Below are 18,994 nucleotides of genomic sequence, written 5' to 3'. Positions count from 1 at the left end.
ATTTCATTTTGTTCAGTTTCAATCTGATTCCCATAGCTAAATCTGCAGATACCCATACTTATACTGATACCAGAGTGCTTTTTTTCTTGAATATTATTACCAATATTATTCATGTTGCTATTATTTGTAAGGTTGGTTCGGCCCCAACTCTGTTGTGAGAAGTTGATTAAATGCGTCTCTAGCCAGCAAAAAAACCTTGTCAGTGAGCTAGTAAGATTTCCTTAAACTGTCTAGTGGAAACAGAAGCTGCAACATATCTGGGTAGAACAAGTCGAGGAGTGGCTACAGTTGTTAGTCAAATCTTTACATGTGAATACCAGCAGGGATGAATCTCTCAGTCAAACAAGTGCAGCCATATACCTTTACCTTTTTATTACATTGTTATGATAGTTTCCATACAACCAGACTGAGTTAAAGGTAAAAGAGGTAGGTCTGTCACGTTTACGGTGATTAATCATGATAAAAATCTCAGAGATACCAGGGGACATCTTGACAATTAGTTTGGGTGCTGAAGTGGAGTAAATCCCCACATTGTGCTGCTTATAGTGAGAGATCCAGCCAGTGGCATGACTATTCATTAAAACTGCAAAATAGGTTTGAAATTCACCATCAAAAGCAACTTTGTTGAGAGTTCATAATAGTGTGTGTGAAGGCCTGAAACCAACCACTGATGTACCTGGACAAGTGAATCCGACACAGTTGCAGGACGTGAGGAAAAGGCCTCACTCACACATGCATATTTAAAAAGAGGGGGCTGTGCTCATAGCCTCCAGCTGTTCTTTTGATGCTGCCTGTTCCCTACTGAAGCTCCATGATTAGCAGGTCAATACCCCAGCAGGTCACTTTGTTAAGTACTTATTACCAGCACAGAGCCATACAGTCATATGGTGGTGCGCGCCACACAGCTTTAAAACTGCTGGTTTGTTTTTAAAGAATCGAGCAGGACATGCTTGAGTGTCACTCAGTCTTTTTGGTTTGTATATTACTTATTGTTATCATCAGACTCATTGTCAGTAGCGTTAGTTTCAGTTTGTTATGTGTGCTTGTTTGCATGTTTTGCAAAAGTGGCTGTGTGTGCAGCTGTGCTTCCTGCCGTCTCCAACAGATGTTTCACATCTCTGTTTCTACATCTCCACCCCCTGCCAACACATTTGCCTCAAGAAAGAACTGACAGTGATCTTATTCAGTTTCCGTTCTGTCCTGCTCCTGACTTTCTATTTTAATTCAAATATCTTTGAAATCATACATTGCAGATTGATTCCAAGGACTCTTATCTGAGGAGATTAAAAGGAGAAGAGTGAATTTGTAGAGATGATTTTATGACATATTCGTCAGTACTCTATTTCTAAGTAAATCTGTAGCTTATATTGTTATTTATGATGGCTGGACAATAATTGTGACTGAAGTGATTTGCTTCCAGCCTTCAGCAGTAGAGATAAAACTGTTTCTCCTTTGACTTCCTTTTTGTTCATAGTGCGGATGTGAAACTTATTTCACATTAATTCGTTTTTCCTTTTTACGTGGAGAGCAAACTCACAAATCCACTGAGGTACCAATCCGTTCAGTATCACCAAACCCTAATTTCCAATCTGGGCTTTGGATAAAAGATGAGTTTTTAATGGAGAAAATGTCGTGCCTGCTGGCTTCCACCCATCTACAACTCATTTACGCCAGTGCCTCTGCTCTGCTTGTTAAAGTGGAGACTCTCTGTGCATAGCAAAACCTGCATCCGTCATGCTGCAAGTCAATGTATTTAGTCCTGGCTCTCAGAAGGTTACTGCAGGCTGTTTCTCTTCCTGTGGCCTCTGGGCTATGTGGCCGCCTTTGAACACATTTTTCCCCCTCACATTGCTCAGCAGCAACGGTGGCTTGCCAAAAACAGACTTGTCAGTCCCAAAGCTGCTGGTTAGCATCACTGCTGTCAACCTGCTGATCCCCCCCTGTATAAAACAAGGCCCTGAGGCTACGCTTTAGAAAAGAGTGAGGAAGCACCTTTAACCCTGACTGTTAAGCTCTCTTTGACGCCACCACGTCAGGCTGTTCATGTTGGACTGAGCTGGTGAAACGATTGCAACACTGGTCAGATTAAGTGGGCTGAAATGTCCCATTATCCCTCCTTGGTGTCAACAAGCTGCAGTCCCCCAGTGGAAAACAGCTAATTTTGAACAATATCCCTATTTTTTGTTGCTTCTCCTCCTCCTCAATCTGTCCTCGGATGACACCACATCATTTTCCCCAGTGCTCCAGCCACAACACAGCCATTTGTTACTTTAGAAAAAAGACCAGACTGCACAATGAACTATGCTGCATACTCGCCTTGGATTATTGGCACAATGGCAGGACACATGATATTATCTAGTAAGCACAATATACTGTAAGAAAAGATCAAAATGAATTGATTTAAAGTTGGATTTTTTTCCTAAAATCAGTGATGATAGTATATTGTTAAACACTGTCTCCTTTGGTGCTATCTCTGCACAGTTTTTCTTTTACTATGTATTTTGATTGCTGTACACAACACCAAGGCAGTTTCCTCATACTTGAAAACCTACTTGGCAAGTAGGCTGTTTCTGATTCCGATACTGTTCTTGCACAGCAATATACAGTTTGCAATAAGGGTTAAGAATATATATATATATATATATATATATATATATATATATATATATATATATATATATATATATATATATATATATATATATATATATATATATATATATATATATATATATATATATATATATTCTTGCTAGCAGCAAGTGTGAACAGGAAATGTGTGTTAATTAAGAATTGATGGAAAATGTGCTTCTCTTCCATAAACAGGGACCGTTTTAATTGAAATTATTCCAGTGACAGTGTTGTATCTGGAGAGGTTCAACTTTTCATCAGATTACCTGCAAATAACTGCACATTGACAAATAAATAAAGTGATATTAAATGTATGCATATTATTAGGAGTGCACCAATACCATATTTTTTCAAAGTACAGGTATTTTCATTTGTGTACTTGCCGATAGCGAGTACCAATAACGACATTTCTGCCACAAAATTAACTATTAGGTTACAGATGCACTAAATTGGACGACAGGATTTAATTTCTACTCTGCTTATTGCAATAACTGAAAACAGATTAAATAGATATAAATAATCATCATTTCCTTTGTCAAAAAAAGCCTCCACATTAGCACTGTCTTTACATTTGATAAAATGAAACTTGACAAAATATCAATGAAATTAGACAAATTAAACAATGAAACATATTCCACAGGTTACACAGTCAACTTAATATCTCAATTAATTGTTGCACGGTCTCCATATTTTAATCAGTGTTATATATAGTGAAGTAGCCCAGTAGTGATATAAATGCTGCTCAAATACTGACTGTCAAATCAGATAAAGAAAGAACATTTCAAAAACATTTCGACAATATTTATTGTCACTTAACATTTAGTTATACAGATATATAATATAATATTTATTCTGTAAATATGTATTATTTTCTTCTCTCTTTAAGGAAAAGACGGCCTGCATTTAATAGTTGAATAGAGAAAATGAATAAAATAGCTTTTTGAAAACTATGCATTTTAAAATAAAGTACTTAATTTTTTTAAAATAACGTTTTTGTTTCTGGTGTCCCTCAAGTAAGGTCTTATCTAGTGCTCTCATGCACTCTTTGACAGCCTCTCCATCAGTAAATGGCTTTTTGTATTGACCAAAACTTCAAGAGGCGCTGGGAGAACATTCATTAGCTCTTAAAAAGGCCATGTGTAGTTATTTTCTCTGTCTCCAGCTCATTCGTCTCTCTGTCTTCTCTCCCTGTATCACTCACTGGTCTTTCCCTCTGTCACTCGCTTTATACCGTAGTGTTTATCAGCTGGAATACACAGAGTTGATTGGCCTCGAATTATCATGTGCAATTGCTTTACTCGAGTGCAAGTGTCAATGGATTTCCTGATCCGCTAAACCAGTACCGCAAACCTGTCTGGGTCTGGACTCGGACTGTGGCCCGCCTGTTAGTGACTTATTCCCAGACACTAAAATCTGGAATGACAACAAGAATTGACAAGCCATCCTCTGATCATGGTTTTAAGTTTCATGCAATGTACACCCTAATCCAATAAAGCCATACTGGTGTGTGGTAACTGTGAATTTTTATGAGTACGAGTATATGTGTGCAGTAACGGCCTGATACACGTGCCAGTATCGGTAAAAGTAAAAGTCCTGCAAGAAAAATCCCACTGAAGTAAAAGTGCATGAATATTTGTAATTTAATTAATTGAAGTATTAAAGTAAGTACTGGATTGGTCCCTCTGACTAATACATCATATGACATCATTCCAATATTAATACCAAAGCATGAAAGTGTGAGCAACATGTTACTGTTTTAGCTGCTCGAGGTTAACACTATTTATACACACAAACATATCCAGTTTTATATGGCCTAAATGCACACTAGATGTATCTGAGGGGCTGTGAGAAGAAAGAAGAAACACGAAGTCCTGGTGGACAAATATGTTCTAAATTATTTATTTTTATCAAACTTTTATTTGACTTTGAATTTTGGTGAGGTATTGGATAATTTTTGAATTCACTGAAATGAATGGAGTGTGAAGTTTAGATGGAAAACGTATATCACTATTTGGTGGAGCTGTTTTCTACGCAGACATCTGAAATGTGATGCACTGTTTTTGTAAAATGTCAGAAGCCTAAGACGGTGTAATCCATTTAGTCTTAAATAAAAAAATGTGTTGTATTTTATTAATATATAAAATCTTTAGTTAAAAGTAATTAGTAACTAAAGCTTCAAATAAATGGAGTGTAATAGAAAGAACAATATTTACCTCTGTAGTATAGCGAAAGTATGAAAGGAAAGTGTCATGAAATGGAAAAACTTTCTCTTGGTATGTTGTTTTTTTCTTGCTTTTAGCTCACTTTATCTTTCCTGGTATACTTTACTTTTTTAACTTCCCTCCACTTCCTTTTTCCTTTCTCTCTCTCTGTACAGGGGCGGTGTGTTATTGTGGTGCAGCTCACTGACGAAGAGCTGGCTGCGGAGGACGAGGGCGTGGACTACTTCCTGCTGTTTGTTGGCAGCACACAGAGGCACCTGACCAGCACCCTAAGGAGCAATCATGACACCTTGCATGCGCTTTGTCCCGGTAAGCCACCCACCCACAATGCCTTGCAGCTTTCATTTACCTGTAATAGACCTGAGAGAAGGCAGCTCCACCTACAGTATTAGATATGTTGAAACTATTTGAAATTCTGCTGACATGTTTGTCTACGTTAACTGATCTCAGCACAGGCATTGTTGCAGATACCCTTTAGATTACCCATATTAGTGTTAGTATATAAACACAAACTGAAAGAAAGGTTCTGGTCATGAATAATAGAGTGAAGAATTGAAATACAATAAATATTATCATAATCCCTCATTTCCAAAACAGTCCTATGTGACGTATTGATTCATTCTCTGTACTATTGCCCAAATCATCATTTACAGTAGGCACTGAAGCACGCCAAAAACTGTTTGATTTGTTTAAGAAGGGGAAGGTGTTATTCTGCCCTCACATCACTCAGAAAGCACGGGGCAGTAAAGAGTTCTTATAGCTGTGGAAGAAAGTAATAAATGATTAATCGTCCACTACCACTGTCCTCGTTTTGAAACTAATGTTGTGATTGTGGAGAGAGAAATCACCTCATTTTGCTTTTCCTAGCAGCTGGCTCATTCATCACTCCTCTTGGGGAACATCCTATTCATTCTATTTGTGAAATTGAATGTGTTAGGCCGGCACTGAAGTCAGAGCCATATGTCCTGTGAGGTGAACGTCTAACACCAGGCAGCGCAGTAATTAAGGTCACCACAGACAGAAAATAAAGCCATGGAACACTCCTGGCCTGTAGTGAACATGGATGGTTTGGGAAGTGCTCATTGTTTTCCTCAAGTGTCTGTATTCCAGACAGGAAAAATAAAGGCAGAACATGTTAAACTGCGTTATCTTGTTAAGAGCTCGGTTGAATTACAGCCATCTGACGGTGTCAGAAGAGGTCTCTCACTCTCTACTAACGGATTAGCTGCACTTCACAGCCCCCTCCAATCAGCACACGGAGAGCTCCAAAGCACCGGTCCTGTGACCAAGCAGAAGATCTTGGGATAGAAATCTTGGACAGCCTGGGAAGATGGCTGCAGAGAACACTGAATCAGTGCCACAGCTCAGATTGAAGTGCCCTTGAGCAAGGCATTTGAACCGTAATATTCAAGTGGGACTGCAATGTGACCAAGTGACAATGTTTGTAGCAACAAACAACACTCACACAGAGGAAACGAATGATTTTGTGTTGACTAAACGGGTCTGATATAGTATCTTGTTCCAGATGCTGAGGGTGTTGTCAGGGGTCAGCTCCAGTTGATTTGTTATTAGAGAGAAGAAGACAAGAGTCTTGCATCCACAGCATTTGACTTGGCATTTGGGGAGGAAGTAAATTGGTGCAATAGGTAGTGTAATGCCCTGTAAATTGGAAACAGGGATGTCTGCATCGCATGCATTTACAAGGCAGCCATGCAGAGCCTTTTTTCTCTGTTGTGTTTTGTTGTGGCCATGTATGTGGACTACAATCCTATATATGTTCCCTCTTTTGTAATGACAGGTAAAAACTCATTTGCATACATTTTTAATTATCTCTGCCAAGGAGTGTATGTTTCACCCATGTCCTTTTGTTTGTTGGCTGGTTGGTTGGTTGGCTTGTCAGCAGGACTGCACAGAAGCTATTGAACAGAAACAATAAAACCTGGATTAAGGATGGGTCTCAGCCCAGAATACACCTCATTCACTTGGATAAGGGAATGAATACAGAACTTTTTCTTACTTTCTTTTAACATTATGAGATGAGGTGTTTCTTATCATTATCTCTCAGGGGTTATAATACATAGATCTTGATGAAAAAAAATCTGGTGTATTTAGGTGGCTGGTATCCATTAATAACTACAATTTAATTCAGATCATAGATCTGGTGTGCTTAAATTATGGTCAAGCAGTTACAGGAATAATACAGGCCCATCCAGTTTGCTATTGGATTAGGCTTGATTGAATTAAAGGGCACTGTCGGGCCTTGGTGGAGATATAGGTTCTACTGAGTGCCATCCTAGTTAATTTGTTGGTTAAATGAGATTTGTGAGTGCTGAATAGGTATGAACATGATAATATGCTTTTTTGCTGAAGTACAACTCATCTAAGTGGTCAGCAATTCAGGTGTGCACTGTTTTGCAACTGATGATTGGTAATGATTGTTTTTTATTGTCCAGTTATGTGAAGGCAATTTACAAAAAAAGTGTAGGTAGTCTTTAGTTAATCCCCAGTTTGTGTTGTGGCTGTGTGATTATTTCATTACCCCTGGTAAACCTGGCTGAGCTTGAATGAAGTTATTAAGCAAAACTGGCTCTTTGAAAGCAAATCTCTCAGACTCACCGTTCATTCATGATTTCAAAAGCGCGGTTTTCCTTTCCTTAACTAATATAGTTTTTCTCGGGCAGGTGGTTGATGCAGAGTGTGAAAGTTTTCCTGAATGGAGGAATGCGAACTTGCTTGCATCAAACGTTGGATACAAATTTGCAACAGTAACATGTTCATGTTCCTCCCAAGTAGCACTCACAGCATTTAACAACATTTGACCGTACAATTAAATTAATGAACCTTTTCAATGACTTCTTGTAAAATTAGCACAACCGTCTTCTCCTAGTTGAACAAATTGTGCATGAATTAGACATTTTGACTTGTCATAGTAGGAAAAGCGCAGATGTTGCTTGTGGGATCTGGTGAGATTTAGCACTGCTAGCACAGTAGGTTACTTGCAGTTAGTGAGCATCTGCTCTACTTTGTATCTCCTTTGCTTCACATTTGCCTCCTAATTAAAAAAATACTTGTTGCCCTGTGTCACCTCCTCCTCCTCTGTTATCTCTCTACACACCCTCTCTCTCTCTCTCCCTACTTGTATCATCTTTTAGCTCATGACTGTTGTGAGGTGGTGTCGGTCACCTTATGTTCAGTCAGCCAAGGTGTTGCCGAGGCCCCTGAGGACCTGAAGCCCTGTGTGGGTCGTGTGGCTCCTTTAGCTGAGCAGCGTTTCAGCTTTGTCCAGGATTTGGCTTTTGACATGGCCCAGTTCCTGGTAAGCATAAGTCATTTTCGTTTCTTAGAGGAAAAACAATCACAAAAACTGAGACTTGTCACAGGGGAGGAGAAAAAATGGTTACCATTGGTTACAAGCACTACAGCAATGTGAACCAAGTGACAGTAAGACAAAACATGTTATTGTTTCTTCCATGACAAGGCTTGGTGTCTCACAGTCCTCTGTATTCAATTAATTAATTCTTTTCAGCACAGTTTATCACCCCATAGAAATTGGACATATAATTTCCATTGCTGAAAAAGAGGACAAGATAATGCAACTGTCTTGAGCACTCAAGGGTTTTTTCACTTCTTTAAACTGACTATAATTTGTTATTGTCATCCCAGCAATGCCTCAAATTGAGCTTAGTACTGATAGAAGCATTTGGCTGTGTCTTTCTACATTTACATCTTACGTTTCAGGCATTTGGTTAATGCTCTTATGCTGAGCATCTTAAAGTGAGTGCTTCCAGTAGACTAAGCCTCAGCTTGTCCTCTGTAAAAACTTGACTCATCTTTTGTAATCACCCTTCACACAGGTGAGCACGGCGGGCCGGCCCGACGGCCTCGATGGGGCACTGCTGCTGGACGAGTGTCAGATTCCCCTGCAGGAGTGTGAACGCCTGGACGAGAACCTGGCGCTGGCTCTGCACCACCTTGCCCTACCTCCTGGATGGAGCTTACTGGGTAGAAAACAAACCAGCAACACAGGTGAGGCTGCAGGGCAATGGACTACATGTAGCTTATACATTTCTTACACTTTTTTTTTTTTTAGTTTTATTGAAATGTATCTCATGAAGAAACAAAGTGACAAATTATAGTTGTATCAGCAGATGATGATGCCTCTATTTCTATGTTTGCCTATGTACCACATTATGAAATAATATCTCTCAAAATGGTCGCCACATATCAATGAAACTAGGAAGACTAAGCTCTCTCAGCATTGTGTGTATGCTTTGCCGTGAATGTGCATAGACAAATCTGGCAACTGATTCATGTGATACGCTTTGAAGCACCACCATCACTGCTGTGTTGGCAGAGTGGAACTGAACACATTTTACACTGACGTTTGGGTTAATCACGGTCGGCAGCCACGCCTTCCAACAGACTAAGCTTGTCTGTGTGAATGTGGAAGTGTCTCAGCCTAATAGCACTCGTCTGAAATTGGTCACGACAAGGGCTTTGGGATAAACATACCATTAAGGTACTGCTGCTGTGCAACATCCATTACATGGCTGTGAAAGTGTTGTGTGGATGAAGTTATCTAACTTACCCTTGTTGGAATTACTTGCTGGCAAATCTTCTAAAATCAAACTCTATTATTTTTTCTTTGTAAGCACATAATTTAATGCTTTTATGTTACCAATTAATGGATGTCAGCCTGTTGTAAGCAAAAGGAACCGAAATTGACATCCCTCGATTGATACTGAGGATTTTTTTTGGTACATTTATGTAAAATTCCCTGAATCAGAGACTTGAGTTGGATCAGCTGATAATGGTGCAGCCCAGTTAAGTCATCTAGCTGTTCACTAAAACTTGACTACATTTCATTGAAAAATTCATGGCTATATTTTCAACATAACCAGTTATTTAGGATCTTCACTTATTATGACAAAAATGTCTATTTGGATAAAAGGTAGGCCGATATCATCTTTGCTGTGATCTTCTACAATGACACTATCTGCCCATTATGCAAAACCATAAGGAAGGACCAGCAGGATGGATTGTGACCAAACCACATTTGGTTGGATGCTGACTTTATGACACTCATCTTGGGTGCCCACCTTGAAATTGAGGTCATTTTATAGCTCTTACGTACTGTCAGGTTGTGAAGCATCCATGTTTTAGAATTTGTAGCTTCTTGCCAGCAATATTACATATTTGGTTTGGCGGAGTTTAAGCTCTAAATGCATTTTGCTAAACCGTATTAAGAAGCTCTCCATTGGTCCTTTGCACGTATCAGTCTGTAAAAAGCTCAATCAGCTGAATCAATAAGTCAACAACTTAGGCTTTATTACATGAGTCTAGACAGACATGGATGTGAACTGCAACTTGACTGGTGTGCAGAGGCTTACAACATTAATGCATAATTTGAGTTGTCCATGATTTAATGACCAGTCATGTATTTGATAAACTGATGAATTACACACTAGTGGCAAGCCACCTGAGGCCAAAGAAATGTCTTGACATTCTTTGTTCAAGGAGAATTTTTAGTTGTATGTATGTTGGAGAGGTAGAGCTTATTTATGGAGCTTATTCATGTACTGTATCTGCCACTGGCTATGCCTTAGCTGACACATGTCTCCTCGCAAATGTAAAAGTCAAGGCTACAGCTCTGGTGGAGATGCCACACAGAGTACGCATAAGCCGTGGCTGGTTTTGATCTCTTCTGCAGGTTTCTGACTCCAGTTTAGATTGTGATGGTGAAGATAACATCAGCAAGTTGTAGAAAGGCTCAGTTATAATCTCCTTTATAGTAAGACGCCAACGCCATCTCCACTGCAATAGCTGTGCACGATGTGATCGCCGCACCCTGAAAGAAAGAATGTAAACACGGAGGTTGCAAGGCAGTGGTCTCCTAATCTGCTTTATATCACAATGTGAATTAAAAAAATGTAAACCGTTGCTGTGTGGGGATAATGACCAAAACAGTACAGCTGGATCAGGTATGAAACATCCACATAGATTTGTGGTAGTTATATTATTGATGAAATCTAGTGCCAACTATGACAGAAAATAGTTTAGTTGTAATTGTGAAGCTGTAATCAGCATCACATTTTTACTTAGTAAATTCCTGAATGAATGTAGGATTGAGGGTTCGGCGTGACGGTTGTTGACCCCACCCTGGGGAAAAAAGCCTGAGTTACAGAATCTATAATGAATGAAGACCAAATCACACAGCTGTATGAAGAGGGCCTCCAGCGATGGGGACTATGGCATGCCCAAGCCAAATGCGTATGTTTGCTGGGAAGCCAATACGCATCTTGACGCCAAAGTAATTCATCCTTGTGGGGCCATGAATCACCCGAACCATGCTCCAGGCTGGCAAGGCTGACATCATTGCCAAAGAAATGGTGCACTACAATCTCAGTCCTGGGTTTGGCAGAAACAAGATGGACACAGTCAGGGGAGGTCAAGTTGGCTGTGGGCAGCCCATTATCTACTCTGAACATGAATATGATTGAGGGGAGAAAGTAGAGTTGGATTTAATACCTTCTAAAAACCCTTTTCCATTCAGTGGAGCCCCCAAAGAATAAGGAACAGATGTTGCTCTTGGTACTGATGGAGAAGAGGTGTTTAGATATAACTGAGTGGAGTGGAGGATGTATGTATGTTTTTTTTTTTTTTTTATCTTACTCTTATTTTACTACCAAAAGCAGTGATTTTTTTAATGAATAAAATGTACACAAATTAAATAGAAATTAACTTAAGTTTATTGAGGTGACAAACATCACATTTCCTCAATACTGGTGTCAGCCTCAGCACACATAGCCACAAAATCTTCAACAAACTCTTTTCTGGAGTCCGATGACTTGAATGTAGCAGCAGTAATGCACGTCTGTAGGGACGTGACCTTGCTAGATTTATCATTGTACTTTTCCTTGTTTCTCACATGGCTTTTGGACAGTACGGGGTCATTGCATGTATTTTTACATTTCCAGTCAACTGAGTGTTGGCAGAATTTTCAAAACAACAGTTCACCTGACACACATACGACACACAAGTCGTTTGGGAACTGCTTGGCTCTGTACTGAGGGGTTAATGTCAAGTTTCTCAGTTTTTTCGCTGACGAAGACAGAGCTGTAGGCAGCCGCTTTGCCATGCTTACATTGTTTTGAAGGAGGAGGGGCTCAGTCTGTGGAGGGGGCTTGTTGTGCCACCCAGGTTTGCTTCCCCAATGCAGTTTTCCCCAGACATGCATTCCTCTTCCACACGAAAACAGCATTTCAGTGAATTTAAAAAAATAGATTACGTTTTAATTGACCAATTCTGCGATTCCGTCCACAATTTCGTAATTTTGGAAATCATAGGGCCCTACCTGAGCTCTGTGGAGCAGCAAATGAACTGCAGAGACATAAAATAATATCATCGCATTTGTGAAGCTATGATCAACATCACATTTTTATCTAATAAATAATGGAATGATAGATTTTTTTTTCTACTGATTGACTATAAAGTACATGGACACATCTTAAATCACAGAAGCCTTATATGTACATCTTTGTGCAGTTACAAATAAAAAGCTGATGTCAGTGTGGTTTCTAGTTGGCAGCTTGTATTAACAGAATGACATGAACATGAAAACATGTCCCTATATGGACTTTCATCTTACTCTGGTATTAGTCTGATCAAACAGAGCTGTGTCCCTCTGTGCTGCAGCCCAGCCAAACAGCAGTTTGGGTTGTGAGAAATGGCTGTATCAGTGCAAATGAACCTATATTTTTTATTAAAATTTAAGTGCCAATTTTCTCCAGCCATTGACTCTGATGACTTTAATCAGTTAAAGGAAGCCAAACAAGCTGATGTGGATGATAAACCCTGTTGGGTAATTGCTCTCTGTGAAGCAGCATAAACAAGTCTTTTGGGAGTAGTTAGAGCACGGCCCCTGCCTCTGGCTATTGTTAGGATAATAGCTTATGGTTTAACTTAGACTTGGATATTAAACCAAACCAACAGAACCAGCAGGTTCTCTTACAAAAGGAAGACTCAGTGGGTATATATGGGAGATTGAATGTCCATACACTCTGGACACTTAAAATGTTTTATTCAATATTGGTTGGCGCCTGTAAAGAAAAGTCATCACATTTTCAATAATGACTTCCTTGCTGGGTAGATATGATCTGCTTGTTACTGTGAAAAGTGCTACAGCTTTTAAGATACGGACACACACACATCCGCAGTCACACCCACACAAACAGGCTCTTTTGCATTGAAGTCAGTTGTCATGTTGTTGATGTTAAAGGCGTCTTCCTGCTGTGGTGAGTGATGGGTGCTCTAATAAGCTCTGCTTCGCAATATGTCACTGCTTCAATACAGGACACTCAGCTGTGTTGAACTATGGGGTGGGAGGAGAACTGCAGCTCTGCTCCTCATTTATCAAATCTGTCAGATGATGGATAGCAGTGGACTATAGGTGGAGGTGATGGTGGTTTATCTCAGTCATCCTTTGTGCTGTGGACACACAGCAGTCACTGATTTCACCATAGGCAACCATTTATTGTCTTCCTGGGGACATCTACTTTACCCGGAAGAGCTCTTTTTTAATTTACCGTTGTTTTAATAGTTAGCAACACTCAGTGTCAAATTATCTTTAGCTAATGTTTTTTCAGCCAATACCATTTTAGCAGGTGACAACCTTATCAAATACAAAGTGTAAAATCCCCTGATATTTGCTCTTCTCATTTAAAATGTGTACATTTTTCAACATATAGTTAGTTAAATACATTTGTGCTTTTTGAAAATATTTTAATGTAATGGTTTATATCATTAATCAACAGGACTAGGGCTACTTTCCAAAACACATACTACCATACTATTTAGTGTGCCAGAAAAAAGATCTAGTATGCCTGAATACATAGTATGACATATGCAGAATGCCAAAAACACCAGGGTGTCCTCTGCTGATTTTGCAGTATGGAAACCAGTATGCTTTTGTGGATATCCTTACACACAATGTTCTGTGCACACGACAATACAACACATTGACTGAGCACTAGAGTAAACACAGATGCATTTTTATGGATCCAACTCATACATTTCAAATCATGTACTTTTACTTTTTACTTCAAATTTTGTGCTACAAAAAGTGATGAATGTTTGAGCCAGAGAATCAAAATTTAAGGCAGACTGTTATGATAAAGTATTATGTCCAAACTGTATGCATACTATGTGTAACAGTACGTACTTTGTAATGGCAGCAGCAGCATTATGCACTGAGAGTAAAAAGAAAACATATGAATATGAGTATATGACTATATGCAAATCTCATCATGCTAGAACGCTCACAGTGACAATGTAAACATGCTGATGTCTAAAAGGTATAATGTGTGGCATGTCCACCGGCATACTAATTGTTGCTAATTTATAACCACTGAAGTGCAGCTGTGGCTGATGGGAACATTACAAAGACAAATGAAAACTTTGACCTCATGGCACTAAATGTTATCCCAGTCTATCTAAATGCTGTAAAGACAAAAAACAATAGAATCAACCTCATGGTGGTGATAGAGGAATAGGCAGGGGATCACCAAAACTGGTAGTATTCATCCTCTGGCTGCCATGGTAATATTCATATTTTTGACTGAGACTGGATGATCTACCCACAAACTGATGTCCCTAGAGTCCCTACAATTTTCCAGTTACAGCATCCCATATTTGAGGAATTTCTGAGTTCCTCTTTAAAAAAAAAAAAAAAAAAAAAGAATATTCAGCCCAAAGTTTTTTGTCGTTAGAAGTCTGAAGAAATAAGACAATCATTATACCATTATATAGCCAGTAAAGATTGCTAGTAGCTAGATTGTCTGCCAAGGATCAGTGAAGCGGCTCTGGTGGCTCATGTTGACCCAATAAACTGGTCAGTCATTTCATGCCGGTGTTTCCTGTACTGCAGCAAATAGCTGCATGTAACTAGGTATATCTCCCAGCTGACCCTCCCAGATGCCATAGTACAAAAATATCATGGATGTTATGGCAGCCAGTTTTGAAGAACCACAATCAAACCCAGCAGTAAAGCATTTCCTGCTGCTGTTTGGCACCTCACATTCCAGTCCGGCCCAGCTCGGCCAACTGGAGCATTAAATATGACCAATTAGGCTGAAATTCATCAGGGCAGGCTGGTTCAGACTGGCGCAGGGTAAATGGACTGAAACCTCTCATCAACAGACACAACCTACATTGTAAAGGTTGCTTAATGGTTATTGTGGTGTTGATAACAGTAAAATGTTTTTGTGCTGCCCTTTTCTACGATCTATTGCTGTTTTCAGCTCTTTTTCACTCCTTTCCAACTGAATTTATCTTGCAGTGGGAATCTTCAAAATTGAAGAAATGTCAGACAAGTTGCAATATAGAACTGCTAGTCTTTGTCCAACTGAAAAACTATGAATCATTTTGGTTTGCTTAAATAAATGTCTGGTCCTGTGATGCTGGATGAAGAAAATCCTCTATTCACAGGCAGTGACAAATGAAAGCTAAAGAATAAAACATAAGCTTTCTAATAACAGTGAAGAAACACTGTGTCCAGAGAAATCTGGACTCAGCAACCGTACTTCAGACATTTTATCTTTCTCTTTCCTGTGGTTTCAGCTGTTATAAATAACCACAGACCAGCTGGTTTGATAAACCCAGGCTTTCTGTGTGCAGTTTACTGACTCTGCATTACAAGACATCTGGGTGCTGAAGTGGAGATTTTTCAAACACCAAACCATTGAACCTCCTAACACGTACAGTCGTCTAACATTTTATGTCATCAGCTTTAACTTATTAAGGTTTTTATTCCTCTCCAGTCATGTGGATGTTCCAGCTTTTATTGTAAAATGACCGTTTATTGAACTCCAGGATTAGCTTTTCCTTCCTTTTAAACAAGCTAAGCCCTTATCTCAGGATGCCCTTTTGAATTGTAAAATACATTTGCCAGTGGCTGGACAGTAAAATATATTGATAATTACAGGAAAGATTGGGCAACTGTAGACCAAAATATGTCAAATACTCTTTTCCAGAGAACTCTGAGAAAGTTTCAATTGCAGAGATTCAACTTGAGATGATAATATCTCTGGAATAACCAACAAGCACTCATCCTGCCTGAGCCTGCCTGAATATCTGTTGCTTTGGCAGCAAGATGGAGGACAGTCTGTCTGTGTGCGTGCGTGCATGTGTGCATGTGTGTGTGTGTGTGTGTGTGTGTGTGTGTGTGTGTGTGTGTGTGCGTGCGTGTGTGTGTTTCTCCATGAATCTCCATTATTGTCTTTGTGGACATGTAAAGGGGAGCGTTTCAGTGCTTGATGGTGCTATTAGGAGTTGGGTTGATATATGAGGCCAATAATGGACTTAAATTAAAAGTGGGAGTCAGGTGCACTTAGTGTTGCTCACCTCTGCTAAAATGAAATGGTGTGGTTTGATTAAGTCACATGCATCATTATTGTTGTTGCTGTGCTAGTTTTATTATCACATGTCAGATGCTGCTTTAGAGGCATCTCCATGCTTTCTGGAATACAAGCACTGTATTATAGCTTGACATATTCTGACATTTCTTGCCAGATGGTTTTAAATTAATGTCAGTTGTCATGTTGACTGTAATGCAGAATTCACTGTCAGGCTCACAAACGTGTGTTGATCCATTCTTGAAGACCGGCAGAGACATGTGGGGTTTCATCAGTCTGTTAATGTGTAAAGGTCTGTTGTTTACTTGGTCATTGTGGACCCTGTACTAGTTTAATCAGACGACACAGTGGTGTTGCCAAGCTGCAGTGAGTGATGGTATGTTGGCTACTGCACCACAAATTGGTTGCCTGAACAGCTGCAGTCCTCTGTCTTCCTCTGTTTCTTTCAGTCTTCCTGTACTCTTGTATTTATTTCTGTATTTCTCTTCCTCTGTCTCTTCCTCAGACCTGAATCCCCAGGAGACTCTGCTGCATTTCTCAGCACGTCGAGGTCTTTTTCAGGTTACACACTTCTTACTGCAGCAATCTGGAGTGAAAGAGGCCCTGCAATTGGCCAACAGAGAAGGCCACACCCCATCTGTGCTTGCAGCCCTGCGAGGACATGAAAGTGTCCATGAGCTCCTTACAAAGTAAGCATTAAGGACATGTTTTGATGACAGTCAAAGTCTGTTTTAGATGTACAGTATGTAATTTCAGCTGCCAGAGGAGACATAGGTACCAAGGGATCATGGGAGCTGTGGTCTTCATTGTTAAACAGTTAAACTGGAAAATCTGTCTGTGGTGCTTATTCAACAGTTTTGTTTATGTTTTGATTTGTCACATTGGCCAACTTCCTTCCTCGCTCTTACTCGACCAGAAGTTATGACAACAAGTGACAAAATAAAATGCACTGTGAACTTGAATGAATTATAGATTTCTTGTGGTGTAAACATTGTTGTGAACATTTGGGATACTGTACATACACAACTAAACATGTAGCATGGGTCTAGTTGTTTTAAGACATTTGTTTTTTACATATTATATCTTAAAAGTAATTGTAAAGTTAGTTCCAGCATAATTAAAAAAAAACAAAAAAACGATAAACCACAGAGAGAAGACGTATGACAATATATGAGTGATACTAGCTCTGAGTTTCAGTGAACATTGCCCTCCTGTCTGTACAAACAGTCCCATGTCAATATATCACAGGTCAGATGGTGTGGTTTCTTCAGGCCCAATAGGGCAACCTTGTTTGTCTGCTGTCTTGATCGAACAATAGAGGTATCCAGAGAACATCACCACAAAGCCCACTGCCTAGTTGAGCAGTTACAGCTGAAGTCAAATAGTTGAGGGCAAATTGAAAAGTTGTGGGCTGCCAGTATTGTTCCAAAAGAATCTAGAGAGATGAGAAACTATTCACAACACAAACGCCTTGGTTACATCTTCTGTGTCTGCTGACCTGTTGTGATACCTCTCAACAATATCTCAGTATGTGTAACTTGAATCCACACACTGCAGTGTTTAATGGAGGATGTATGTGCTTTGTTTGCAGTTGTCAGGTATTATCCCTAGTAATGCCTGAGTGACTAGTGAGGTCAAATTCTTCACATCCCTTTATAGTGAAACATTAAACTGCGGGGGAAAAAGCAGCTTTTTGGTAAATGGACTGAGACACGGCACAAAGTGGAAATGGACCCTTTTTATGTCTCTTAAGCAGTCGACTTATCTGCTGCAGAATAGTTTCCATTTAACTCAAAATGAAGATGCCACAAGCTGAAAGACAACTACCACTTAGTGAGCTTGCTCATTACCCCGTGTGGACTGAAGTTCCTTTACAACTTACAGCCCCCTATTTATGTGTTGGTAATTACATTTGCCTCATGAAAAGTGAAGTCGCTTGCAGCCCGGCTGGTGACATCAGCCACCGGGCCTCACAGCTAAAGTAGTCCGCCCAGGATTACGCAAACAGATCTGCCTGACTGGGAGGTGTCTCTCCTTTTTCAGCGCTATCTTTATTAACCAAAACACTGCACATGCTTTTACCTTTCAACACTTACAGAGAATGTAGCAGGGGGAGGAAAGCTTTGTCAGAAAGCTTATCAACTAGGAGTGGTCTTCATTTAACTACTGGGAGGAAAGAAATGTCTTTGATTGACTGGCCACAGCGTCTAGAACTTTTAAAACATTTACTTCCTTCTTTATTACTTGATGGCACCTCAATGGTTGCCTGATTACTTGCTAAACTGCTAGAATAGACTAACAAACACAAACTTTGACTGGTGGACTTCTCAACTCTGGTGAAACAAAAATGGTGATACACGTGGATAATTCTCAGAAGGGGGGGGGAGTCTGGATCAGCTGACATCATTGTCAAAACCTTCTCCTGAAAACAGTTCTGTACTGTGTTAGCCAATCAGGCCACAGCCACTTCTGGATGATCTAAGTGTTTTCACTACTATTTCACTACAGGGCTGAGACAGACACAGAGACGGACAAAGGGACTGAGACTGCCCAGCCAGTCTCTACAGAAGCCCGGTTAGTTTGTCACCTGCCCAGGCTGAACACACACACTCTGACGCTGAGCGCCCATCCCGGCCACGACCCTCCGACCCTTCACAGGAGCGTGGAGCAGCTGCTGCACTTGATATGTCATCTCCATGCCAAGGTGAGTCACACCACACTGCCCATTTA

The 18,994-nt window shown here is 39.9% G+C and overlaps 1 protein-coding gene across 10 annotated transcripts in view; it reads left to right on the top strand.

Annotated features, from left to right (window-relative positions):
• The window catches only part of LOC119017646 (A-kinase anchor protein 13), a 115,009-nt gene that overhangs the window by 26,082 nt on the left and 69,933 nt on the right, over nucleotides 1-18,994 (top strand). For all 10 annotated transcript variants that reach the window (XM_037094472.1, XM_037094478.1, XM_037094471.1 and 7 more), the window contains exons 3-7: nucleotides 5,009-5,162; nucleotides 8,006-8,169; nucleotides 8,708-8,879; nucleotides 16,770-16,953; nucleotides 18,773-18,968. In XM_037094472.1, coding sequence (XP_036950367.1) covers nucleotides 5,009-5,162; nucleotides 8,006-8,169; nucleotides 8,708-8,879; nucleotides 16,770-16,953; nucleotides 18,773-18,968 — 870 coding nt within the window. The remainder of the gene's footprint in view (nucleotides 1-5,008; nucleotides 5,163-8,005; nucleotides 8,170-8,707; nucleotides 8,880-16,769; nucleotides 16,954-18,772; nucleotides 18,969-18,994) is intronic.

Source organism: Acanthopagrus latus, chromosome 4, assembly GCF_904848185.1.
Source record: "Acanthopagrus latus isolate v.2019 chromosome 4, fAcaLat1.1, whole genome shotgun sequence".
Lineage (NCBI taxonomy): Eukaryota > Metazoa > Chordata > Actinopteri > Spariformes > Sparidae > Acanthopagrus > Acanthopagrus latus.
Note: the sequence above shows the minus strand (reverse complement) of the source record. Positions and strands in the feature narration are given on the sequence as shown.